We start from the raw sequence: 24,254 nt of genomic DNA, 5'->3' as shown, positions 1-24,254 counted from the left end.
AGACCGTGCTGATAAAATTTCTATTGATGGCAGGCTGGGGGCGCAGGGCGAGGGGATTGAAGAAGCCATTGCCTTTTTCACCTCCCTCAGGTGGGAAGCCTATCTGCTGAGGCCTCACTTCTGCAAACTCCCAAGAAGTTCTAATTAAGACCTACTTTGCACAAGTGATCACAGTGTGATGATGACACAGGAAGTGGAGCAGAGATACAGTGCAGAACACAATAATTAGGTGCAATATTTGATTAGCTGCAGAGATAATAGTTTTGTTTGACAGGGTCTAACGGATGAGTTCAAAGAGTCAGATAATCCTTCATTAGCCCCTTGTAATCTCAGGACAGTAATTCATATACACTGTAAGGAAGGAATTTGGCTCTAAATTTAGAGTGTTTTAATAAGCCCTTTGTGCAGTGCTACTTTAATGTATTCTGTACTGTTTTGCCACTTTTTGTTAAGCTTGACTTCTTATGATTACTAAAACATCGAGGCTCTGTGAAGCATTTTAAAAAGGCTTCAGAAGAGCCTTTAAAGTTGGCCTCATTCACAGAGGCTACTGTATATCCTGCCCTTTGTTTCTTTGCTTATCTATGCCCCACTGGCACTTGGTTTGCAGAATCGCTGCACATAATAGCCTACACAGCACACAACTGCTTTGATCTTTTCTGGGGGAAGAGCAGAATCATCAAGCATTGGGCATTGCTCGCCATTTTCAAGGTACCTGACGTGTTGCAAGCGTTACTTATGTGATGTGCTTCCTCGTCATTGAGATAAAATGGTGACTGTCACTGGATACAACGTGTCAATGACATACTTTCTGATTAGACCATCCATTTAGATAATGCTGATTTGATCCGTAGTTACTACTGCAAATCAATATTCTACTCAGGTTCCTCTATTCACTAACAATGTTTTAACCAAAATACATTAAGAACATTAATAATAACAAAAGCTGGAAAATATGTGTGACAAAATAATCCCCTGAGTTCCCCCCAGTAGCAGGGACGGACTGACAGTCTGTGTGTTCTGGAAAAGTCCAGAACGGCCGTTGGCACAAAAAAAGTCTATTAAAGCAATATTAACAGCCAACAGCAGGGGGCGCAAATACAATCACTTAGGCCTATATGCTACGTGTAAAAAGAAAACTGAAGAAGAAGAGTCGGCCTACATCATTAGACGTGAGTTAATTTCACATCAGCAATTCTGGTAAGTGCCAGGAGCAGGAAACATTATAAGCTGCCTTTATCCCTATCTTAGCGAATTGCATAGTCAGCTCAACATAATTTCTGTTAGGTTGATTTGAAACATTAAACGCGTTAGAAATTAATTTCGGGTTGACCGCGATTTCACTCCGTTGTATATGAGAGGTTGTAGTGCTAGGATGAAGACTATGGTATTAAATTAAACGGGAAAAGCTCAAGAATGCATTGGTACCACTCTAAACGTGCTAACAAACAGGGAAGGGGGCTAAATAATTCACCAAATGTAACCAAAAGTTTAACCAAAAAATCCTAGCTTACACTTTCTGTCTGTCTTCCATCAGAGTGCAGTTTTTCCTTGTCTTTCATATTTGTGTTTACTATTGTAGAACTGGCAAAGACCTGGTGGTTGGTTGTGAAAGCTTCACAGACAAAATTGATAGGGCCTAGTCATTTTCATCATTTCACAGCCTTAATATGAATCAAAAGTGTAATATGACATTGAGAAAATATTAAATAGGTTATTCAATGATAATTCTTTAACACAAAGCAACACATGTTATATACATTTATATTTGAATAGTTATAGTATATAGTAACTAACACAGTATATCTAATCCCCATGTTCAGGTACAGCAAGTAGCCTACTTTATCTCTGAAAGTGTTGTCAGTAATACTCTGTACTGTTTTATAATTACAAGTTTGTGTAATTTGCGGTTTCTGTAGCCAGTGACATTTCATTATTTGTATTTTATTTTCAATGCATATGTAATGGCATTGTACATTTTTTGTTTTTATTTGAAGGCTGAGGCTTCATGAATAAACACAACCCCAATTCTCATCATTGGTTTTGAGATGTTACTTGCTGTGAATACCATGTCTGATAGGCTACAATATTGTGGCATAGTATCTTCCTGGCTAGTGTCTGTCGCGCACGGCTACGGGCGAATGGCCGGATGATGGGCCTATTTGGGAGAAAGTCCAGGGCTGTTTTTTAGCCCCAGTCCATCCCTGCCCAGTAGCTTTTCTTGGTCACAAACCTGGTCTTAACATTGTCTGGGAGTCAGTGGACAGCTGGAATAGAATAAGCTATTAACATCCGACGCCAGTGTTGTATTCAAGACCACCTAAACCGAGACCAAGTCATTACCAAGAGAGAGGAGTGTATCGAGACTGAGACAAGACCAAGACTTTGAGGGCTTGAGAATGAGACAAGACCAGACCAGGGCAGGGCAAGACCAGACCAAACAACTGAAACTAGATCCCTGAAACACTACAGTACATTCACTTTGGGAGTGCGTGTTAGGTACGGAGGTTAACAGTAACGGGGAATGTGGGTTAACAGTAACACATTTCAAACTAGAAATGAGTGAAGTTATTGGTTGCATTTGAAGCAGGAAGTTTTACATCCATTCCCAGTAATGATGTGAACACACAAATCAGACGATACACAGGAATTTTAGTGATATCCCTGCAGTTGTGGTCTTGAAAAAAAATCCAGAATATTCTTTATCCGAGACCAAGACAAGGCCGAGTAAAGATGTGATTGATTCCGAGACAAGACTGAGACCTTCAAAAAGTGGTCTTGGGACCAAAGCCAATCTCGAGTACTACAACACTGTCTGACGCCGAAGACCATTTTAGAATAGCGACAGGGGTCACGATCTATACGACATGCTAACCATATGTCATCTCTGAAAAAGGTTTGTTGTTGCATAACTACATTGGTGTTTATCATTCAGTTTGTGTGTTTTTGTGCAACCGGATAAAAGTCTATCAAGTGTATGCCTCTACATGCATGACTCTGCTTAAATTAGCACTTGCACATGTAAAGGTTACATTGCATCATATCATCGCTGCTGACTTCATACATACACATGATACGAGTAATGCTATGGACTTAAAAAAAAAACAGATGGTACAGTTGTATTAGTATTAAGAGATATACAGAAAACAGTGCTGACTGTGAACTATAAGTGAACTATGAGTAAGATGATGTAAAAGGCTTGGGTCATCATGGGACTTTAATAGCAGTTTGTAGCTCTTGACCTGATATTATACCCTGAAGAAATCCATGCTCATCTTGGCATTTTCAATGTTGGTGATGCAGAGTATCTGTGTTGTATCTCAATGATCTATAACTTCACTTTGCCTTGACCCAGCCATCCTCCAACTGCAGAGTATAGACAGCATGTGGCTGCCACTTAGGTACATTTAAATCAGTTTCAACATCTCTATATGAAACCCTTCAGCTGATGCTACATACTGTATGGAGCAGAGAGAACGAAATGCAATTACTTCATCTAGAGTGCCTTAGTCATTGTGCTAATGAGAACCCTCAAATGTGCTATAGCTCAATTCACAGATCATGAAAGAGTGAAAAACAATAGGTTGGAAATCATGAAACAGTGCAAACCACAGTAAAGCACTTCATATGTCAAGAACCTGACATATAGGACTAGACAACGCCCTGCTATGCAAAGCAACCTGTATTTTCACGGCATAACCGTCCATGTGAATGACCTTTTTTTATTAACCGCTCTCACCCCTTTGCTCAAGCATTTGATTCAGGATTATGCTGTGAATCTTTCACAGACTTCAAAGGCTACTCTTCATTCAATTTGGTCTTTTGATGGCATTATGTTGGAGCTTTCTAGTTTCAAGGGCAGGTAAATTGTATTAAGTATTGTGTGCAATGGATTACTCAGTCTAATGTTTTCCCTGTTCGTACAGGAGTGCAGCGTGGGTTTTAAACCAAAGTGGAGGAAAGTGACAGGAAATCATACAAATGTTCACTTTGGTTCTGGCATTAGTGAGACAGACGGCGTGTGCTTTAACTCTGCTGGCAAAGTTTTCAGTTCTACTTTGTAAACCTTATTTTGATTTCATTTTTTTTTTATGTGCAAACTCTGCACTTTTTGGACAGCCTTTTTGGCCAAAGGCATGTTATTTTTTATCCATGACTAACTCTCAAATGCAATTTAGTTGTAGAAATCAGAGCTTGAGTCATATGCCAATTATGATTTCATAAAACAGGCCCTAATTATGCTCTGCAGACCGTGGTTCTGAAGCATGAAGATCATGTGTTTAATTTGGAGTTCCTGTCAGGACCTAATCCTAACCCCCGTGACAGTGGCATTTAGGAAGCTGCAGAATAAGTTCGAAGTAGATTTACTCAATATAGTACAGCTTAAACTGGCAAAGAGGAGAGAGTGAGAAGTGAAGCTTGGTGAACCCTCCTCCAGCGCTTTTTCGTATTTGGGCTGAGAAGCATAATCCAAATATATTGCTCTGAAATATCACATCTCACACACACTGTTACATCACTTGCTTTCTGTTGAAATTCTACATTGCTTGAGGTTGATGAAGGACAGCCGAGGTTCAGGGATCACACATGCACGTACGCACACACACACACACACACACACACACCCATACACACACACACACACACACACACACACACACACACACACACACACACACACACACACACACACACACACACACACACACACAGTGTTTCTCTCAGCTCTGGCTATAATTTCCAAATGTATAATTTAACATATGGTAGGCATCATGGTCCATGGATAGATCGATACACGGAAAACAATGAGAGATAACAACAAGCATGGCTTATACAAACAATATTGTCTGTGTATATTTTGATGGTAGAGGCTCCAGGAGTGTGTGTACGTGTAATGCACAGGGATTTTGTTTTGCCTGTTGTGTCTGTGAGCAGAAGCCCAGGTTGCCTCTTTCATCTGCGGTATGTCAAGTCTTGGTTAAAATCATCATTCCAGCAAGTCTTCTGTTGACCTTCAAACCTGAGTCCTCCAGGTCAACAGACACGCTAATTAACTGTTTGCTCCATAACTTCACAAAGTAATTTCATTCCCTGTATGTCTGGCTCTAGAATGGACTTGGCATACTGAAATCCAGGACTTTAGTAGCCTTTTGGGTCAATGAATACTGCCCGAATAATGCATATAAAGTAGCTTACAGTCAACTTTAACTTTCCCCCATTCCATCAATAAACTTGCAGAGGAATGTGCCCTCCTCCACCAATGTACCAGTTTTTTTTCAATTTTTCAGCTAAATGTGGTTTTTCAATGAAAATCCATCTGCCTGTGTGCCCCGCTGCTACTCCATGTACAATCACAATGCTTTGTGAGGATAGAAATGGGAGGCGGGGACAGTACATGCTCAGAATCTGGAGATGTCACAATCTTCACTAAAGGGATTTCCTGCCATATTGTTGAGGCTTAACTACTATATACTGAAGTTAGTAATGATGGCATGATGGAGCATGTGCTTATGAAATAGGACACCAGACACACATTCCCACCAGAAAGCAATCTGGTATGTTTGCGCTGTGAATACTGCACTTTATCTGCCATCTGTGCAGTATATTTCCAAATTATATTTTCATTATGTGGGATGTCAAAGAATATTAGAGTCTAGCTCTTAAATGATGCAACTACTGGTCTTACAAAAAAATATTTTACAGTCCCATTTTATCTGTAGCATGTGTTCTTGCTGGAATTATTATCAATTGCATTTATAACTTTGAACATTTAAGTACCAAGACTTTACTATGTAGACTGGTTAAATGCATCATTGTTGATAATGATTAAAAAAGAAAATAGTTTATGTATATAAAATAGGGTTAAGCTTCAAATTTTTTAATATTGATCAGACAGGCTAAGAAAATAGGCTGACAGATAAAAACTGTTGATTTTATGTGGTTCCGTCGCTTCATAATAGTCATTATAAAATACTGTTTACTGTTTCTCAGTGGGACCTGAGTGTGTGACCTCCTCCTCCTACCAATTAAGAGTAGGGATGCACGATAATTGGTCAATCACATCGATATCGGCCGATGTTTTTTTTTTTCATATATCGGCATCGGTCGGATGAGCAAAACTGGCCCGATGTCAACAATCGATGATCATTTCCGACTAGCTGCCGTTGTGTCTGTCAGGGCAGTGCTGGTGTGTGTGTGTGTTTTTATTTGTGTTTTTTGGCCACGTGGAGTGATGCAGTAATGCAGCACAGGATTTACATGCTGAAGTGAAGACTAAGCAATGTCCGCGGTCTGGACGTTTTTCACAGGTATGACCAAGGTTGAATTAATGCGAGGAGGACGCTGTGTCAAAATCTTCAACACCATCAATTTGACCATTCATATAAAGAACTGCTATCTATAAGTTCACAAACAATATTAGGATCAAGCTTCTAGCAAGCAGCCTGAACAGGATATTTTGTTTTATGTTCCTTAGTTTTAATAGCTACTTAAGAAAGTTGGCCTTGATTGATTGTGATCCTAAAGATGATGTTGGTGCAGCCGTAAAAACTACCATAACTAACAATTTATAATACTGCTTACCGTTGGGGAAAAACATGAATATTTACCTTTTTTATTTATGAATCCTTTAGCATCAAAGCTCATTTCTCTGATGAGTTAGCTCATTACAGTGTTACACCTAATGTATTCAGTAGTAATGATAAATATTTCTTATAAGAAAATGTACCCATTTTCTAGAAAATCAGTACCCAGCTTGATTTCCCTTTCAGTGATCTGTGGTCTTCATTCAGCAGTTTGCTACTAAAGTAGCTCCACTTCTGTTGATACTTCAACAGAACAGACTCGGCCATCTTGTACAAACCATATAATCAACTCAACTACCTTACACCATAGGATTCACCTCAGTTCTGTATTATTATGGGTTTTCTTTTTGGTCAGATAACTTCTGTTGCCATAGCTGCTCTTCCAGGCTACTCTTTGCTCAGGTTCAGGTTCAGGTTACTTTATTGGTACCCATAGGTAAACAAGGTTTACAGTCTAAGAGGCAGGACATCCTTAAAACGTTGTAGACCACCACATAACATGCAACACACAAAAACATTAAAACATATAAAACAGTACATGACCACATTGACTTATGCAGTTATATGCAGAAATTCTACAGCTAGTACATGACCAAAGTGCTTGTGCGTTATGTGCAAGTAATTCTACAGTTTGTTTAACAGAGTGATTGCTCCTGGGACAAAACTGTTTTTAAATCTTCTCATTGTTATGGCCGTGTTTGAGCCCAGCACGGTTAAAAGTAAGGTGCTTAACAAACATGGCCATTATACATTTTACAGCTCTTCTTTTCACCCTGCTCCATATCATATATTCATATTTATGATCATTAACACCACTTTACTTATCAGATATCGTATAAATGTGGCCCGGAGAGTTAAACTTGAAACACCTCGAGTGTGTTGATTGGGGAAGTGCCAGGATCTCAGTCTGAGGTCACAGCCAAAACACTTGCACGACATTATTATTATTGTCCATATTTCTAACTGTCAATAATACACTGACCTTGTCACTGCTCTTTAATGACCAGATCCGTCACCATTTATGGCTCAATTAAAATGGCATTCTAAATGATTTATCAGTTAGTGGTTTGCTTGGTCTTCACAAGTCAAATGGAAGGTGGGGTGAGTAATAAAAACATTGTTCAGAATGACTCATACTTGTAGTCAGTGTGTCTATAAAACATGTTGACTAAACATCACTTTAATTTTTAGTCTAAAGTACTAATGTTATTTTATATTAGTATACTTAATCATGCCTGAATTTAAAGTTAGCCACATGGATGAGCGCACCATTCATTCAACATGCTCACCGCTAGCCGGTGCTAACTGAGACTGTTTCTGGTCTCTGTCTCCATGCCCGTACCCATTAACTGTATTCATGGATCCGAGTCTGAATAAAACCCTACATTTTATTATGTTGGCTGTTATTATAAAAGTTTTAAACTACAATCCAGAGTTGTTTGAATGACAAAAATTTGTTTAGATGAGATGTAATGAGTGCAACAAGAACACAAAACAAGTACAAAACTGAGTGTTCATTAAGATCCTAACACTTTCAAAAATGAACAATGATCTAACAAACATAATAAACAAAAATTAACTTTGGATAGCCTTAGTCTAATATGATTTAACAGGAGTTAGGAGGAGACATGCACAGTGTTGATATTTATGATAACATGTACATTTCTGTATGGATCATATGGTTTTAAGGTTAATTTGTTATCTGTTAATGTTATGTAGTAATTGTTTTTGAATAAATAGTTAATAAACCTTTGTTTGACAAGTTTATAACTAGGAACCCAGCCATCACCCGCCATGCCATCACATCCTGCGCCACCCACCACCACAAGTAAATTCTCAACCTGTGGGAAACATGAATATATAATTTGTTCAAATTAATTCAAATGCAACCCACAAATCGTAATCCTAAACTCTGTTGTCGAACTAGAATCTGCCGCTTTACTTGAAAAACTAACATCACTGTCAGGCTGTTGCATTTTCCAACACAGCCTTACCTGTGTCCTTTTTCATACATCACATCCAAAAAATTTTTTTATCATTTCGTGCAAGCACAGAGAACAAGAACACGCCTAGTTTTAGAGTCTGACAGATTGAATTTCTGATAAAAATTGACATCCAACAATATTTAAAATCTACAAAAGAGCAGTCAAAATCCATCAAATCACTTGGTGTGTACTTTCACTGGGTTTAGTGAAAACTCTACTGTCTTTGCCCTGTTACTGAACATTTACATTTACATTTGAACACACTATTGTAGATTTGCGTGTGAGAAGAATCACTTATGACTTAAGAATTGTAATTTAACCACTTTACCAACAGAAGCCCAGTTTGTCTTGTCAAATGTCACTACAGTATAGCTATACAATACTTAGAGACTTGTAAAAACATAACTTGGTGATAACATGAACGACGGACATCTTTGTGTCGCCTCAGACAGTCGATGAACCCATTCACACTTTTCCATCTATCATCACCTCTGTGTTGCTTTCAAAATGAGTCGTCCGTGTGGGCTTAAATTGGCCAAGGACAGCAGAGATGAAAGATAGCCCATAATGAGGTTTCTCCCTTAGGAATCAATGTGTAGCTTTGTCCCAGGGGCCACTGAAGGTTGTCTGTAAAATCAGTCCACTGCAGGGTCCTGTCCTAAACAGCCAGCCTATCCATCACCTTGCCATCTTGTTGATGAGCAGAAGGGAGGTTTATATAGTAACAAAGGACATTTTTGGACATACATTGGTTTTGAATACATTAATGCGGTAGCTGTATACGTTAAGATTTCTGCAATATACTTGTTATGCTGTGTCTTCTGCTGGCATTGTGTGTTACCTTCCCCATCATTGCACTGCATAATCAAATTGCCCTTTGGGAATCAGATGACTTTGTGTCTGAGGGAGATAATGCAGAATATGAAGATCAGCTAAACCAGGCCTGACCTTGTGTGTCGGTCTAATCATCCCTGGATTGATATGAATCTGTAACATCAAGGATAAGTCCTCACTGCTTTTGACAGTTGAGTGCAGATTTTGAATCCATAATCTTTCACGTTTTACAACATTTACTTGGTGTCTGACCTTTAGACTGCAATTCAAGAGGTGCTCTGCAAAGGTAATTATTACCGAAGCTTAATTTAGTAGGAGTTTAAGAAGTTGTGGAGTAGAACTTTGCCAGGAGTGCAGTTGGAGGGTGAATACAGATGTGAATCTTAACAACAGGTCATTAGCTTGAAGGTGGGAGACGGAGGGTACCTGATTCGTATGGTTTGAACATATAGTGAACTGTGTTTGAATCTAAAACGTTTTCTCTCATTTACTTTCTCCCTTCTCTGCAGTCCGTCTGCTTTGAGGCCAGGCAGCTGTGTGGGGCACCGGGTGTGGCTCCTGCTGGCCATGACCCACCTCACCCTGGACTTCTCTGTGTGCAGCCCCCTCAATCAGGGTATGGGGGTCAAACTCACGCCTAAATCGGTGCCTCGCTCTCGACCTCGCTGGCAGCCGCTCTGGGACATGCCCAACAAGCTTCACTGGAGAACAGTGAGCCCGTTGGCCCGCCGCCTCCTCAACCCTATCCTTCCACCACAAGACAACAGGGCAGGGATATGGCCAAAAGTCAAGGGTCAAAAACATCGGAAGCCAGCACATAAGGGACAAGCAGCGTGTAAGGAGTGCCGGTTGAGTTACTCTCAAATTGAGACAGGTGATCCTTTAGCTGTAATAGCGGAAGCTCCAGCAGCTTTATCCAGAGGGAGCAGAGGAGACTCAGTGAGGTTATTACTTAGAGCCAGAAGGCAGCTCAAATGGGACAGCTATGACAAGTCTCAGGAGGGCCGGACTACCACAGTGGCCGGATTTATCGACTGGGGACCCACAGGGACAGATAGCATAGACGACGACGGCAAACCGGAGCCCAACATAACGCTGTCCACCAAGGTCTCAACTACCACAGTGGCCACAACTACTAGCACTACTACCGGGCTCTCCCAAAGGACGTTCACTGTGGTGACCACACCAGAGCCCAAGAGGCTAAGCACCACCAAGGCCACTGGCGGTTTCGGGGAGACTGTCAAACCACCAAAGCCATATGGGGAAACACCAGGTAATACGCATAAAACAGCTAATCATCTAGTGTGAATTTCATGGTTAGTAGGAGTGAGTAAGCTTAAGAAAACATTGCTTGAGTTGCCTTTGTTTCATCACTTTACGGACACACCCCATGTCTTTAACACAAAATAGATACAGTGCTGTGAAGATGTTCCCTCAAAGCCAGCAGTGTCCATACCTGCGCTTTTGGTTTTGCTCTGCATGTTGTCATTTTAACAAAACAATAGCTCAGTTCACCCTTAACTGGAGACGATTAACAAAGTCATGAAATCAGAACTGAAAACAAATATGAAACCTCCACGCCACAGAAATTAACACTATGGATTTAGGGCAGTGTCTCAAGTGTACGGTATCCAGATAAATCGGCTTCTGCTCTGCAAAGTTCATATGACTTCAGTTTGTTAAGGTTAAGGTTACTTTATTGTCTACCACGGGAGAAAATTGTCTTGGAGTTAAGGGAAATTGCTGCATCAAGACAAGACATCCCAATAAAACACATTAAATAAATACACATTTTATTGTCATGTGATGAGGTATATAAAGCTACATTGACACTTCAAAAATCTATATAAATATACCTAAAAATGTCAGCAAAGTGACCTTTTATCTATGTACACCAATGTACAAACACTATGATAAGCTCAAATCAAAACAACTGAAACAGAAAAGTTCAGAGCACTTCAGAAAAGTCAATAGAGGAAACTTAATCAAACTAATATCAGTTTAAAGGGCACACTGGTCAAACTTCTCACCCCCAAAAAGACCCAAGGTTTGATTGTCTGTACTGGTACCTCTAGCTTGGTTATATATTTCAACAAAAACAGTTGGCATGTGTTCACATATGGGACCTGGTGTGGGATAACTTTCTTACCATTGCACTATAAATTTATATTTTATTGTTGGGGGTGCCTTCATATGAAAAATCAATTGCTGGCTGGTGAAAAAAAGCATCTGGCCACATCATGAAATGAGAAAAAATGGGGGTACATTGTTAAGAATAAATCAAATATAAAAAAATAACAATGTGAAGTTTTCTCCTACCTGTTTTCCCTAACAGTATTGCAAAGTCTTTTTACCTTTTCACTGTAGAGCATGACTAATTATCCAGAGTAATAATCTATTTTTCATTAATATAATATTTGCAGCTTGGGAAAATAGCACCTGATTCACAGACTATGTCCTTGACCATACCATGGCCCTCATGCCTGAAATATTGAACCTGAGCATATGTGAGTTTTATGGACAATCCCTCTGTACTGTGAACCCACAAACCTCCCAGCCAGGCATATTAGATTTACCATGTCATTAAGTCCATGAGGAACATGGCTTTTCAAATGGTCCTTATAGGTAGTCATAAAACATAAGTCATGTTTAACAACTTATGAAGCAATCACTATGCTAATTGAAGCTTTCCCATTTGGTGCATTAATATACACATCATGAAATTAGCCAGCTAACAGTAAGGGTGATCAAAAGTCCTTGGCCACTTCCTACTTAATTACAGTGAAAAATGTCTTAAAACACAGAGGAATTTGGAAATGGTTGTACAACAGAAGTCCTGCTGATAGAAAACAGCCTTCACTGTGAAAAATAACAAAATATGTATTTCAGCTCAATTATAAAGTCAAAATAAATTTACAAGGCATCTGTGCTGTTTAAGGAATTTTCTCTATTTCAATTATGTCACTTCAAACACTTGAGTTATGCTGTTTGGAGAAATATGGTGAATATGTTTAGTTTTTTTTTAAGCTGTACTGAGATGACCTTATCAAACGTTATAGTTTTGATGGAAGCTAAGTTGTGTCCATAGGGCCTGCCAAGCTGTGCTTTTGGTGGTCCTACATGCATACAATTAAACTTTAAACTGTGTTATTATACCAGTATTCCGATACTGGGGCCACAAGCAAACCTGGATTTCATAGCTGATATTATTGTAGCTTCTCAGTACTATTCATGTAAAAGAAAAAAGAGAAACTTATGCAGGAACAAAAATTACCGTAACAGTAGGTTTTAATGTTAGTGGTATAAATATATGTTGTATTATTGTGACTGAGGTGTTTATAGTGAATGTAAAAATGAATTGGCAGTGTGTAATTGTCTTGTCAGTGATGTTGTGAGCTCTTAATTTTCTCTTGATTGGGAGGTGAGTGTGAGACCACCAGTGATTCCAGATGATGGCTTGATATTGTATCCTGGAGGAAATCAGTCACCACTGTTAACTAAAAGCTGATGAGGAAAAAAAAGGTTTGCCTTCTCCGACTGGGTGCACATTATTTTATTAATAAGCAGACTGTGTCTCATCAGAGCAGGTGAATTGAATCACTTTTCAAAGCAAAGCCCGGGTGCTTAAATGCTGCGGAAAACTTTCCGTTTGCCTTCACAACACGTTAACTGCCTCATATTGGCCCCAAGGCAAGACATAATTACCACACCGACAGCACAGCACTGGATTGCTGATGAAATGAAACCTATTAGCGAAGGTGAGGTGCTTCACTTTGTCTCTTGCTCTTATTCTTCCTGCTTTGTCTTTGAAGATGTTTATGGATTACATTCAAAGTCTGATTAATGCAGACTTAGATAGGAAAAACTCAAACATTAGATCTTAATCAGAGCAAGGTGATAATCAGAGCTCACATAACAATTTAACTCACCTCGTGATTTATTACGTCATGTATTCAGTTCAATTCAAAAATACCTATCTCCCTTATGGAATAATTTAAGGTACGTGGTTTTGAAAACAACCGAGGGAAGAGGACACATACACATTATTATTTATTAAAGAGACACAAGGTACAAGGAAAGAGAGTTATTACATTTTCTGTCCTACATTGTTTAAAGGATAATTCGGGTTTATTACAACTCAGGTCTACATTTTTACAGATTTGTATTTTGCACTTTTATGGGTTAAGATAACATTGTACTCACCAACGTTATAACACAGCTACATTGCGGTTTGATTAGTAGGATTTCAATCTGTCTCCAATGCTTCTCGGTTTGCATTTACACTTTTCACACATTTTTGCTTTTTTGATATTAGATAGCAAGTGAAATGTTATTTTAGACCTCTGGCTATCATCGTAGCATGTTAGCTGCATAATACAATTGTGATGTAAATATCATTAATTTATCACAAATTCTTAGTGGGAAAATTAGTTGACATAGTCATCCAAATTATCCAGTAAATTCATAATATAAAATAGCTGCCTCTGGCTCAGCAAGACTACGGCCTTACAGCACGTCATATGTCAGTGCTTAAGACACAGTGCTGCTTCAGCAGTGCTGAATGAGATTTTCTGGATCTGTTCTCAAATAAATTCAAAGATTGGTGTGTGAACTTCCATTTACTGTAGGGCTTATTTTGAGAGTAGTAGTTATGCTGGTGCACATGCACACAATTTCATTATAATTGAGATGTATTACACTGAAAAATGCATTACCGGTTCTGTGAAAGTGTATGCATTATGTATGTTTGCTTTCGTGCATGCAAACTTTAGTCCTGAATATACAGTATGTTGAGATATAAATTATGTGCATTTGGCACCCAGCTGTTGTTGTGTGGCTACTGTACGTGGCTTTCTTTCCATTGTTTTGTCTTGTCGTCCTCCAGGCTTACACTCACTGTGCCAACTTAACCGTGACAACCATCTCAGGTGAATGATGTAAGATCTACTTCTGTTCATGGCAATGCTTATACATTCCAAAATGAGTGTTCAAATACAAGCGGGGCACGGTGCAAACATTGCAACTCCATGAACCCCAGCTGATCTGTGCCCAGTGTGAGGGGGAAATCATCAAAATCATGCTCTTTAAATACTGTTTGTAATTCCTCACTATTTGATTAGTCCAAGTAATCAGAGTTATCAGTCTACATGTAAGCTGCTCTGTGTCTCGCTCCCTTTTTCTCTCTGTCTTTCTCATCCAGTTTCTCAAACAGCAACACCTCAGCTCAGAGTAAACTTCTGGGAGGAACGCATCCAGCCAGCCTGCATCACAGCTAATTGTAATCTGACCAAGAATTACTATGTTTATATACTATAGATTTTTTTTCATTTGATCGGTAAAATATTTTTTCTATAAAATGTGAAAGAAATAATAAAAATGCAAAAGTTATAAAAAAAAAAAGAAAAGTTAAAATTTCTTACTGAGTTGGACCAGTGGTTAATTTTTTTTTGTATTTACTTACCCTGTTCAGAATACTGAGGTCGGAGCTAGGACTGGGCAAGTCGAAGATTGTCAAAATCATATAAAAATGTCTATATATTTTTCTATACCGTTTCTATTATGTCAAAAAAAACAGCGGCCAAACTGCGTTACTGCAATAGTTACGTAATTTCCACGATGCTTTACGTTATGTTCATTTTTCACTCAAATTCTAAATAAAATGAGAAAATACTCAGAACTTATCATTAGTCAAGAAAAATTGGCTTTACCATTTGGTTATTTCATATAGACATATACTGAATATCGCAATATATCGCTATTGAGATATGAAATTACCTATATCGGGATAGAAGATTTTGACTATATTGCCCAGCAATAGATGGAGCTTACCCTACTGTATATGTGGGGTATGTTTTCTTATTACCAGCTACATTAACTGCATATGACCTATATCTGTTTCCTTAAATAACTAAATTAGGATATAAGTTTTTGGAGAAAGAAAATATTTATAATTTCAAAAATGCCTGAGCCACTGCAGCTCATAATTGTTAGTCAGGCTCTTAGAAACTGTGAGATTACAACATGCGCATTCACCCCTGCAATAAACGGTCTGCATGAACTAATTCACTATGACTCATGAATACTGTAGGCAACCAGCAGAAATTCAAGCCATTAGAGTACTTTGTCTCAGCCACGTAAGGGATGTGTGTATCATGATGACCGTTATCATCTCATGCTGTTTGTGTGTGGGTGGGTGTGTGCACATCACTGTCAAACTTGGATGCAAGTGGTTGTCTGTGGAACGAGGTAGAGAGCAGGGGAGGAAATTATTTCAAAATGCCTTTCTCACATAGAAGTGTTGTACATAGTGATCAGTCTTCTGAATTTTCCAGTTTCTACTTCGGTCCAATGTAAGCATGAAAACATCAAGTGATGATGCATCTTTGACAGCCTGTTGCATCTGTTTCACCATGAAGACAGAAAAGAAATATGACAAGCTTCAGAGCCCACTGGAAAAGATGCCAAACTTTCCTGCCTTCTTAAATGAAATGTCTCCTCACATTAGGTCCGATATTCCACAGTAAACACACATACTTTGGACTTACAGGCAGAATCTGATCATTTTGAGTCTCCTCATTAGATTACTTGTTTTTACCACTGTGCAGAGGAATTTCACCATTCACTCATTTTATTCATAATATCACCATGTTTTTGATGCCAACTAGGGCCTGGATAGCAAATACAGTACGTGTGTTGTAGTGTTGTTGGTACCTGTAGTCAGGCATTTTTATCAATTCTGCTGGGATTTGATGCTTTTTATGCCCTTAGATTTGGACATTGACACTGCTTTTACAGTGCAAATAAAATATATTTTGTCTGGTAACATAATGACACAATTTACAAGGACAATCTGCTATGTGACTTGACTGTCAAGCATTCTGATGAGTATGAGTAAGTGTTATAAAAATTATTAAAATAGTTAAGAAATTGTTTTTTTAGGAATATCATGTCTGTGTTGATTATAAGGCAGGTAAATGTGCTTTATAAATGCTGTGGAAGTATTAAAACGCTAAATCCATAGAGAAATGCAGACAGCCCCATTCAGAAACTGTGCCTATAAACTATCCTATATATAGGTAGAAAGTTCCGTTACAGTGCCGTTACAGTCATTCCCCGGCTGCAATGACGGTGCAGGGACGCCAAGAACGCAGATGCAGAAGAGCCGGAAACCCTAACCAATCAGAGCTGACTGGGCTTTTTCAGGAGGGGGTCTTAAAGAGACAGGTGCTAAAATGGAGGGTGAATACAGGTATATTCAGACGAACAGTATGAGAAAAATTATGTTTTTTGAACATTAAAGCATGTAAACATCTTGTAGTAGAAACCCAAAATATAAGTATGATGAATTAATTAAATGAATTCATCTTATTTAAAATACATTATATTTTTAAATTTTCAAATTTTTTATTTACCTACGTATATTGCCTGATGAAGGTCCAGCAAGGATCGAAACATTGTCTATTTAATCTAATGTGTGCAAACGATCATTCAGTGTAGAGTAGAAATGAGCCATGGACTTTATATCCAAATTAGTGATAGACCGATTTTATCGGCCGGCCAATAAATAGGGCCGATATTTGTATATTATATTTGTCTTATAATATGTCAGCAAGCAATGCATCATCAAGGCTGCGTTGTAGATGTTGATGAAAGCCTTTTACCCTTGCACAGTTAACCATATGCATTGCACCCATCCATATGATGCACATTGCAAAAATAATTTGGGTGATATGAATGTAAGATGATTGCAGGAGTGACACTGATCTGTGTTTTTGTTTATTATTTTTAAAGAAATGGAAGAGCAGATTCCACAAACAAATCCAGTGTGGCAGGGTTTACATTTTTATGACGTAAATTGAGTGAGCAAAAGCAGTATCGGCTCCAAATATCGGCTCAAGAAAATCGGCAGCCCGTATTGGTCATCGGCTAAGGCTGATGAAAAAAGAATCGGTATTGGCACTAAAAAAAATCCATATCGGTCGATCCCTAATCCAAATGGATCAGCTCTTTGCTTGTTTCATTAGTTTTTTTGTGCGACATTTTGGCAGTTAGTTTGGTTTGGTTGGAAACTAACTATGCAATGACACAGAGTACATGACAGCTCGCCACAGCTTGTCTGTTTTGCACTTATTGACTATGTGTCTTTACTCCCACTCACTGTTTGGCATTGAGAGTGCAGGACAACAAAAGGGACAACTCTTTGTTATTGCGGAAAATCCAACAAGTTTACGTCACACCCTTTATCCAAGACAAAGACATTAATGTTGATTCTAATCAGTTAAAAGGCTACCTTTTGCTCGCTTTCTGTCTAATTTAACTAGTTTGATTTCCCTTTTCATTATTTTCATGCAACTGTCAGCACATAGTTCTTAGTTGAAGCTACTGTAGGTGGCTGTAATTTTCTGGTGGCTGTAAATCAGGCACTGTACCATGTTTAAACAAGAAGGGCACTCGGAGGCCGCAGACCTCCGCCAAGGCCATGCCCTATCTCACAATGTTAAAGCTTGGGTAGGCAGTTTATTTTTGGCATCGTTGGGCAAAAATTCTAATATAATCTCCCAGTATATTGAGATTCATGTTGTATGAAAAAAAATACACTTCTGCAACTCCTCCTTGGCTTTGTTTCAGTCTTTAGAAAATCTAGACGTGATGGATGACTTTGGCCAATCATAGGTCATTTGAGAGAGTGCGTTCCTATTGGCTGTTTAGCAAGTGCAGATGCGCGCCACGCGTATCACATCCTTTTTCTGTTTACCATAGCAGAAGGCTCAGGCCTGGAGATAATTCAAGGCAGATAAGATACTTTATTGCCATCCATCAAATGTACATAGAGGAACTAAAGTGGGTCAAAATGCAGTACAGTTTATTGTCCAAGAAGTGGACATTTTGGGGAAATTCCACCAAGTTCCATTCAAATTGGGCCAGTAGTTTCCATAATGCTGCTGACAAACAATCAGACTGAACCGAAAAACATAATGTTCTTGGCGGAGGTAATAACACAGCAGGCCCTGGTCATAGTAGTAGCCTTGGTGGTTAATAACTTAAATGTAATGTGTAATTTCCTGTGTTGAGACAATGTGTCACCAGTGTGCATTCTCAGCATCAGAATAAATCTAGTGCATATCTCAGTCACTTTGGATAGGAGTTTGTCTGGATGCTGTAGCACTTAGTGGATGCCTCCTGTTGATCCTGCTCTCACAGCTATCTGGCCATCATACAGGAGGTGGGAGGAGAAGGAGGAGGAGGTGGTGGGTATAGCTGTGGTGCCTCCAGATGCTCACTGATTGTTCCCGGTGATTGTGCTGCTAGTAACTGTGACCCCCCCTCTACTCTGCACAGATGGAGCTGTCAGCTCCATTATGAATACGAGATGATTAAAACTGCAGTCAGTAAAGCCACAACTGATAACATAGCTCTTGTTAGAGGTCTGGTAGTCGCAAGGTTAAATGTTACAGGCTTGTGTGGAGTAAGCAACGTGTCCCTTACAGTTTGGTCCTGTGCACGTAAAACAGACACGTTCAGTGATGTTTAAAGTAAAAAAAAGAAATAAAAAATAAGCCAGCAGGTATTTAAAATGAATATATACATCTGGTAACAATTCACATGACATTATCACGTTTGTGAGGGGATGGAAGGTTAAATGGAGTAAATAAGTAAGTTTATATCCACTGTAGAGCAAAGTGAGCAGATGTAAAATGTATGTTAAGTGTCCCAGGAATCTATTTTTAAAGAAGCAAGCTCAGTGAACATTAAAATACATGATTTCGACCTGTGGTAGACCTGTAGAGGCGTACAATACATCCTCTTCAACAGTGAGAGACACACAGAGAGACAGAGAGAATCCACTTCTCCCAACGGTTACCATGGCAATCCAATAAATTTGCCATTACTTTCTGTATTGACTCTCAATAAAGTGGGTAAAAATGAATCTCCTTTTTCTCGAGCGTTAAATCTGGGCTTAAATGCTCATGCCTGGTGACAGGCGTGCAGAGTCAAACCCCCCTTTGACTGACTTACAGAAAACTGAGCCAAGAGGAGATGAAGGGGCCAGACTGAGCAGATGCTGTTTCACTTTCGGTTTCCCCGCTGCTCAGCTCTTTCTTCATGGCTTGACACATCTGCCTGAAGGAAGAGGAGTGCAGATGTTGACTGAGACACTTTTTTAGATGGAGGAAATTGTTTCCGTCAATCAGAAGGGATGGAGCAGAATTTTAATATGACCGTTTTTTTTAAACCTATTTGAGTTTATTTATTTAAGCTTTTGAGAGATTTTCAGTTATGTTGAAAACCGACATGGTGTTGCTTGACTGGAAAGAGAGAGAGGATGATAGAATTGGACTCAAAGCCAGCCAAACAGTGCAGGTGCATGATATGTTTTCCTCTCCAGTCACCTGAGAAACAATTCAGCTAAGCTTTGTTGGTAGACAAATACCTCCCGTCTTTGAACTGACAGTACACAGATTTCAGGATGGTTGATTGAAGCTGCCTTAGTATCAATTTCATATTACACCCACCTGGAAATTGCACTCATTTTAATTTCTTCTGTTGTCAACAGAATGAGCTACTGTGTGTTATCCACTGTTCAAAATACAGGCAGCCACACAAGACAAGTGTATCCTCCTGTAAGGGATGCTATCAATATACTTAGAGGACCCCTTTTTTTTGGCCATTCTAGCATTTGCCATCCAGCCTGACTGAATTATGCAGCGATGCCTTTGACACTGAGAGGAAAGGCATGTAGGAGTAATTGTTTCTGATCTCGCCCTGTTCAACTTTCCCCTCCTCTTTCTCTCTGTCCCTCTCTCAGCACCCTCTTCTTCAATAAGTGTTTTAGATTGCTTGGCGATTCAGTAGAAATCAGCTTAGATTGACACTTTGACACCAACATTAATTGGCAATTTCTAACTATCAGCACACTGGCTTTGACGGAAGTCTTCCCCCAACCTGTCCTGCTCAGGTGCCTGGTTGTAGGAGAGATCTCAGAAGGGTCATGCAGCGTATCAGCGTGTGTTGAATATGCCTGTACAAATGTGCTTCGTGGTGTGTAGGAGTGAGATGGTTCAACCTCTGTAAGCTGCTACTCTGTGAGCAAATAAGGGGTCTTTCCTACATTTTTCTGGAGCTTTTAAGCCAACACTGCGTGGGTTTAGGCACCATTAGCCCTAAATGGCTCTTTGCAATGGATGCCTGACAGGGCTTACTGCTACATACAGACGGTCCAGCATACACACACACACACACACACACACACACACACACACACACAACACACACACACAGAGACACACTCATATACACACAACTAAAGGCTCACAATAACTCATACATACATGCATAGTGATTAAATAGAAATTCTCTTTTCCGCATCATTTGTCCAGTAGCGCCTTGTTATGGCATTGTTACTCAGAGGACAAACTGCCTGTGGTTTAGATGTTGTCACTTAATCCACCATGTAAATTGCAGAGAGACAAGTCAGGAGTTCAGCAAGGTCGAAAACTGCCATAAAGATGGTTGCACACTGAGGCTGAGCCATATTTAGTTACTAAATGTTATGGCTAGCTGTAACAATATGTACTCATTTATTATTTTAACATGGAACATGCAGTATGTCCACAAGTACATTATATTGATAATCACTCTGTCCATCTGTCATTATTTTTTTTAACAGAAAACACTGAATCTGGAAAAACATTCAAACTGATTTTACAGGGCCCTTCAAGTATCCTGTGTAGAAATAAGAGCTAAAGCTATTGCTGACCTTTCAGGTTTCAGGACTATGTGTTCCTCATCTTGTTTCAGTAAAGCAGCTACTAATATTTTTTTCAGTTTGATGTTGATGCTTCCATACAGCTAATTACACCTTTGTTTACGACCAGGCTTCAAGATAAATACAGCAACAGTGTAAGGTATTTCATAAACACAGCACTAATTACCACTTCACAACTCAAGAAATGTGTTAAGCTTTAAATATAATCTACATTTCTCTGATGAGAGCTATAAGAGCTTAAAGCAGCATTAATACATTTTTTGCCACTTGGGGGAAGCTGAACAAGCTTTAAACACAACAATGGCATTTTATCACCTTTCATCACCTTAAGACATTATGGCAAAAGTGTTCAAAATGGTTTTCAAAATTCAAAGTGTAATATATAAGTCCAATATTCACTCTAATTATATCTCTGTTTTGGTGTCCACCAAGATCCTGAGGGAAATATATGGCTGTTTAGCTGCTAGTCGCTAACTTTGTCAACTGTTTGATGCTCGTCGCCAGGTAGCACACAGTGGGTTTATCTAAGCAGTTTCACTAAAAGCAGCTGCCCACTGTGTCTGGAAACATGGTTGATGAGAGTGGTGCGACTGAACCATACGTACATTAAGGTTGAGGGTCTTAAAACCAAAATGATTAGCTGAAAAGCTCTGTAGAGCTGCAGAGTCTGGTTTAGATTCTCTGGGGTTTTTACTATGAGTGAGAATTTGAAGTAGAGGGAGAACTCTTCCTGCAGTTCTCCCTCTTCCCTCATTGTGGCATGGGCAGAACAGCCAATAGGAACGCTTTCTCTCTAATGACCTGTCTCCCGTGACGGCTAGATTTTCTGAAGACTGGAAACAGAGTTCTAGTTTTCTAAAAGACCACTTGAATTACAATATGCTGAAAGATTATTATGGAATTATTGCCAAACAACACCAACAATAAAGGGCCTACCACAGCTTTAATGCACTCAGGCTAAACATACCGAGATAATGTGATGTGACAATGGTAAAAGAAAAACATATATGAGGAGTTTTGAAAGATGCTACAAACCAGACATGACCTGCTTGGCTCCATTACTGACCCCACAGTGAGTATTTGTGTCTAAGCTGGGGTTCTTTTATTAAAAGTAGGTAGCACTTTGATATGTTCATCAAAGTGTCATGGCCATGAAGGCAAACAAAATCTAATTTATTTCTTGCTGGGAACATCGATGGGGGCTCAAATCCTGCTGCCTCAGAGGTCACAAGCTAGCTGTCCTCTCCTCGCTGTCCCTTCCTTTTTTCTGTCCCTTTCTCTCTCTATCGATCTCCCTTTCAGCCTCTCACTCACCCTGTTTCCACCTGGTATTAAGATCTGATCTGAGTGATGGGCTCACATATGGACAGCTCCAAGTACAGGTGAAAACACTCTCATGACGCATTGAGATTCACTCTCAAAAACTACATTTGGAGGTGGTTTGAGTGTGTGTCCACATTCTAATAGCAGTGAGAACGGGAATGTGTCCTGTGTCCACGTTAAAGACCACCCACTCAGCTGTGAGCGGAACTACATAGGCTACTCAATCAAAGTATTTCTCGTGTCACAAAAACCACTGAGTTAATCGTGTGTTTTGGATGTTTTTATCATACTGTCAGTAATGTTTCGGTCTTCTTGTTCCTGTGCTGCCTGGTCTTCGTTGTCGGAGCTCTGTGCAGTGCGATTGCTTCGAAAAGGCAGCCGCCGGTATGCAATAACATTATTTTTAGTTTCATAAAACATCTTCACCAATATGTAGGCTATTACTACAAACAATCCTGATCCTATGTTGTCTCCTTCGGTTAATTATTAGGGGTCCAAGCCTGAGGGGGCTGGGAACCATGTTTGCAAGGCAACGCGGTTCACAGATCCAGCGGAGCTGTGGAACCCGATTGCTTTCCTAAGGATTATTATTATTTTTCCATTGATAAAACTGATGCTACAGCCTAAACCATACATAGTGGGGGTGGACCTCGGACAAAAACATTTGCACCACTAGGTGGTGCTATAGCAGAGATACGCGTTTGGCCCTATAACTCCCAAACCGTACGTCGCACATTAAAAATACATATATCCACGCATTTCCTGAATTCAGCTGAATCTCCTGATATAGGCCACGCCCATTTCCGCCTAGACTTTTATGCATGAAAAATCGTGATTTATCGTAAACCTACTTTTTCTAACTCCTCCTAGACCGTGCGACCGATCTGCACGAAACTTGGTACGTAGCATCTCCAGACCGACCTGACAAAAAGTTATTAAAAGAATTTTTATTGGATGAAAATTGCACAAATTATGCATGAACAAATGTGTAGTTAGCTACAAAAACACGAACCTTGCCATATCTCAGCCAAAATAAATGCTATCAAAGCCAAACTTTATATTCTTATTTGCCATGACCCTCTGGGCCTCCAAAACAAAGGCCACTAGGGGGCGCTACAGGTACAAAATGTTTATATCTCATGAACAGCTCATCTGATTTTTTGAGGGTACCATCTAGGGCCACTCCTGAGGCCACGCCTATAGTGGGGTACTGATTGGTCAAAGTGGTCTATGGGACCGAGGTTTGGATTCACCACTTACACTAATGTGAGCATCTTCAAATTTACAGTGTAGATGTACAATGGCTCATGGACCTCACTTACCAAAAATTACACATATGGACCACTAGGTGGCGCTATAATGATGTCAAACGTGTTTCTGCCTATAACTCCCACATTACACATCGCACATTAGAAAACCTTACATCCTTGTGTTCCTTGAATCGAGCTGAATGTGATGCCATAGGCCACTGCTATTTCCGCTAAAATGTTTTTGGCAATACTGCGCAATGCGCAAAACCAACCTTTTCGAACTCCTCTTAGGCCGTGTGACCTATCTGCACGAAACCTGGTAGGTAGCATCTCCAGACGGACCTGACCAACAGTTATCAAAACGAATTTTGCTACGTTAAAGTGTGCACAATTTACAACCAAAAAAATTTCCGTAGCTAGCCAGAAAACACAAACTTTAGCATATCTCGGCTAAATTAAAAGGTATCAGAGCAAAACTCGGTAATATTGTTCGAAATCCCACTCCGAGGCG

The 24,254-nt window shown here is 39.5% G+C and overlaps 1 protein-coding gene across 2 annotated transcripts in view; it reads left to right on the top strand.

The window, feature by feature from the left end:
* ajap1 (adherens junctions associated protein 1) overlaps nt 1-24,254 on the top strand; it is a 58,036-nt gene that overhangs the window by 18,098 nt on the left and 15,684 nt on the right. For both annotated transcript variants that reach the window (XM_039801884.1, XM_039801885.1), the window contains exon 2: nt 9,913-10,676. In XM_039801884.1, coding sequence (XP_039657818.1) covers nt 9,913-10,676 — 764 coding nt within the window. The remainder of the gene's footprint in view (nt 1-9,912; nt 10,677-24,254) is intronic.

This window comes from Perca fluviatilis, chromosome 5 (assembly GCF_010015445.1).
Source record: "Perca fluviatilis chromosome 5, GENO_Pfluv_1.0, whole genome shotgun sequence".
Lineage (NCBI taxonomy): Eukaryota > Metazoa > Chordata > Actinopteri > Perciformes > Percidae > Perca > Perca fluviatilis.
This window is presented reverse-complemented; position numbering and strand designations above follow the sequence as displayed.